This window comes from Leuresthes tenuis, unplaced genomic scaffold (assembly GCF_036924035.1).
Source record: "Leuresthes tenuis unplaced genomic scaffold, fLeuTen1.0.hap1 SCAF_9, whole genome shotgun sequence".
NCBI classification, from domain to species: domain Eukaryota; kingdom Metazoa; phylum Chordata; class Actinopteri; order Atheriniformes; family Atherinopsidae; genus Leuresthes; species Leuresthes tenuis.
In genome coordinates this window covers 4260551-4264184 of record NW_027325363.1, presented here as the reverse complement: position 1 = coordinate 4264184, position 3634 = coordinate 4260551, and the positions used below count along the sequence as shown (strand labels likewise).

The window sequence follows — 3634 nt, the reverse complement described above, 5'->3', positions numbered from 1 at the left end:
CTGGCAGAGCTGCTGCCCACACAGGCTGAAAGCGGCTGAATTTTCTGCAACCCCCCCATCAGATCTGTGGAGGCAGTCACCTTGGGCCCTTCCCATGTTTTTCAGAGACCTTCTCAGGCACTTTTGACCCCCCTGCCTTAATCAGTGGCTTGGCAGATTTTTTCTTTTTTTTTTAACCCCGTCATGCTGCACAGTAGCAGAAGAAGGATTCAGACTTCATATGAAAAAGAAACATTACCTCAGAGTAAAAATACCTAAGAAAATACACAAGAATCAGCTCTTTAAAGCTTGTCGGTATTACACTGATTCCAACTTATTCTGGACTATAATTAATGGGGTTAATTCTAACTAGGTGTTCTAACTTCAGCTGCTGGAAAAGAAAATGTACAAGTATACTATAAAGCAGTAAATATGCTAAACCAATGTGCTGAATGCACTCCAGCCCAGAGTTAAGTTTAAACTCATTAAGAGCCTTGAAGAGTTGGGTATTTAGTTTAATATCAAGAGATATATTTTCACGGAACAAATAATAGAACCTGAGACTCCATCAATGCACTTCTCTACCTCAGTAGAAACAGTTTTTTTTTTTTAAATTAACCAGCTTTTATAGCGACATTTAAAGATGCCCCAAAACATTTGTTTTCAACATGTGTCTCTAATTCAAAGAGTGTAACAGTATTTCGGTAAGTCACATGCACTTATTACAAAGCTTTGTTGAATCCCCTCACAGTGCACTGCTGTTGTGATTGGCTCTTTAACCATACAAGCAGACAAAGGAGAGGGAGGAGTTGCTGTCAGGCAGTAGGAGGAGTTATTATTGCTGCTTTCCCTTCTACTCAAAGTAGAAAAACTGTCTGATACCGGCACAAAGGAGGAGTAGAGATTCTGGATGTGATGAGTGCTGACCATAAGTCCCTGAAGCTGCTCGGAGAGCCTGGGAGACACTGAGAGACCCTTGCAGTTTGTTAAAGGAAGACAGAGAAGGGACAGGAAACGCATCCTGAAGACAGACTGAAAGACATTCACATTGTCACACAGAGACAGAGAGCAGGGGATCAACTCAAGCCTTTTTACTTCTGCTTTTTGGGGAGAAACATGGTATTGCGTGATCAGCACTTGCTGAGAGATGGAAACCTTATGACAATTTTTCTGCCTTGAAGCTGAAATGGACTAAAGAGACTTTAAACAAAGAGAAGGAATCTGGCCATGAGGACACTTCTCAAACGGATCTGAATGAAGATAAGTCCCTGTTCACTTTGTGGAGATGCTCGTTGTGATTATGGACCATTTGAGTGAAAGGGAGGCACCATTGTGTTATCTGAGAAAGTAAAAGTGAGCCTGTACCTTGTGGGGTGAAGCCTGATTGAGGAGGCAGAGCAGGGGGAGGGGAAGAAGCTCCAGCCTGGACCTGTATCTATTGAGAGGGATCCTTTCAATGTGTGGTCACCCCCAAATTAACTGCATCAAGACCACGTGCAGCACTTCCCTATGACATGGACAGCTGTGTTGGAAAGAAACATTTGTGCAAATGGCCTGAGTTTCTTTCAGTGCATTGCTGTCTTGGACTGCTCTGTTCTTTGCTATTTATTCATGGTCAGTTCATTGTGCAAGGCAGACCTTTCATTGTATAGCTATTACATAACAGCCCTCCTCAATTCTCTGTCTCAGAATGTACAACACTACCCTCCTGAATGACATCACCCAGCAATCGTTTCCAAATAACTTGGGGTCTTCTAACTGCAGCAAGAATGACGGGTTCAAATACCCTCTGTACAGCACAGTCTTTAGCATTGTGTTTGTGGTTGGGCTTATCACCAACGTTGTGGCCATGTATATATTCACCTGCTCTTTGAAGCTGAGGAATGAGACGACAACCTACATGATGAACCTGGTAGTGTCTGACCTGCTGTTTGTCTTCACGCTGCCCCTGAGGGTCTTCTACTTCATCAACCAGAACTGGCCTTTTGGAAGCATGCTCTGCAAAGTCTCTGTCTCACTCTTCTACACCAACATGTATGGCAGCATGCTCTTTCTCACCTGCATCAGTGTGGATCGCTTCTTGGCCATTGTGTACCCAATTCGTTCAAGGATGCTGAGAACTAAGCGCAACGCCAAAATAGTGTGCGCTGCCGTGTGGGTGTTGGTTCTTTCAGGGAGCCTTCCCACTGGGTTCTTGTTGAACAGCACCTCAAGTGATGTAAAGGTGAACGCCACTTTCTGCTTCGAGAACTTCTCATCCAAACAGTGGAAATCTCACCTATCCAAAGTGGTGATCTTCATCGAAACGGTGGGCTTCATCATCCCTTTGCTACTCAACGTCTGTTGCTCCATAATGGTGTTGCAGACTCTGCGTCGCCCCCAAACAGTCAGTCGTGGGGGTAAGGTGAACAAAACTAAAATTCTGCGCATGATAGCTGTGCATCTCTTAATTTTTTGTTTTTGTTTCATCCCCTACAATGTAAATTTGGTTTTTTATGCCCTTGTTCGAACAAAAACATTAAAAGACTGCTATGTGGAGTCGGTAGTTCGGACCATATACCCAATAGCCCTCTGCATTGCTGTATCCAACTGTTGCTTTGATCCCATTGTTTACTACTTCACCTCGGAGACCATCCAGAATTCCATTAAGAGGAAGTCTCAGGTCAGCCGTGCTTATGATGTCAATTTCTCCGAGGCCTTGCAGTCAGAAAGCAGCTCCCATCTGCAATGTAGCCTCATGACCCTCAAAGCTAAAGTGTTCAACACAGAGTCTTCAGTGTGACAGTAGGGTGGCTGTGCTCAGCATACAGCTGAAATGAATCCATTCATAAAAAGACGATGTGGATGGATTGTTTGAGTGCTCTACCTTATTGCAGTCTTCATCTCGGGGGGAGAATGTTTGGAACTGTGGATCTGACAGCCTCTGCTTTGCAGTATTATTACCTGACTCAATGCTTACTTCAGTGGATCTGTTATTACTACTTACTAATTTCCTTTTCCTGTGGATAAACTGTAATTGTGTTTTACACAATTTTTCTGCTCATGGCCCGGAAGGAAATGTCTGAACCGCAGGTCAGAATTGATGCTGATTGCTACATGTGCCTGTATAACTGTATATATATCCATGGTAAGCTGTGATGCTAACTTTAGAGTATTATCTATTAAATTAACATAAAGCTATAGATGTACAGGGCTTTCTGTTTGTGTAAAACTGTTACAGAATTACAGATGGGTCACAAAGTGCCTTCTTCATTTCATTGTAGACTAAATACACCGACAGATTTTCTCATACTGCTCTCACGCCATCGTCATGAATAAAAGCCAAGTATTGTCTAAAACTAACCATTGCACCGGAAACCTTTTTTTCCATTTGAATTATGTTGATGCTTGAATATAAAATGTCCTTAAATGTTTACCTTGAATGTGACATAATGGATGAAAACCCAGAACTACATAGTGGCACAAAACCTGTTTGTTTATTTGACCAAACTTTATGACATTGCTCCTCTGCTTCTTTTTTCGCAGGGCAGATGAAGATTGTTGTACAGAAAACAGTTATACACAATATATAGGTGCTAAACTGTTTGTCTAATGTTTGTTCTATATGCAATGAATAGGTAAAGAAAATAGGTAGAAAGTTGGATGGAGTCTGACT

The 3634-nt window shown here is 42.3% G+C and overlaps 1 protein-coding gene across 1 annotated transcript; it reads left to right on the top strand.

Annotated features, from left to right (window-relative positions):
* Positions 1-834: 834 nt before the first annotated feature.
* On the top strand, positions 835-3321 carry lpar6a (lysophosphatidic acid receptor 6a). Its single transcript, XM_072391948.1, has one exon. It carries the CDS (start codon positions 1670-1672, stop codon positions 2759-2761), a length of 1092 nt encoding a protein of 363 aa, XP_072248049.1. The 5' UTR covers positions 835-1669; the 3' UTR covers positions 2762-3321.
* Positions 3322-3634: the final 313 nt, after the last annotated feature.

Bases quoted from the DNA above. Each gene is read 5' to 3' on its own strand.
- lpar6a (XM_072391948.1), top strand. From the start codon at position 1,670: ATGTACAACACTACCCTCCTGAATGACATCACCCAGCAATCGTTTCCA.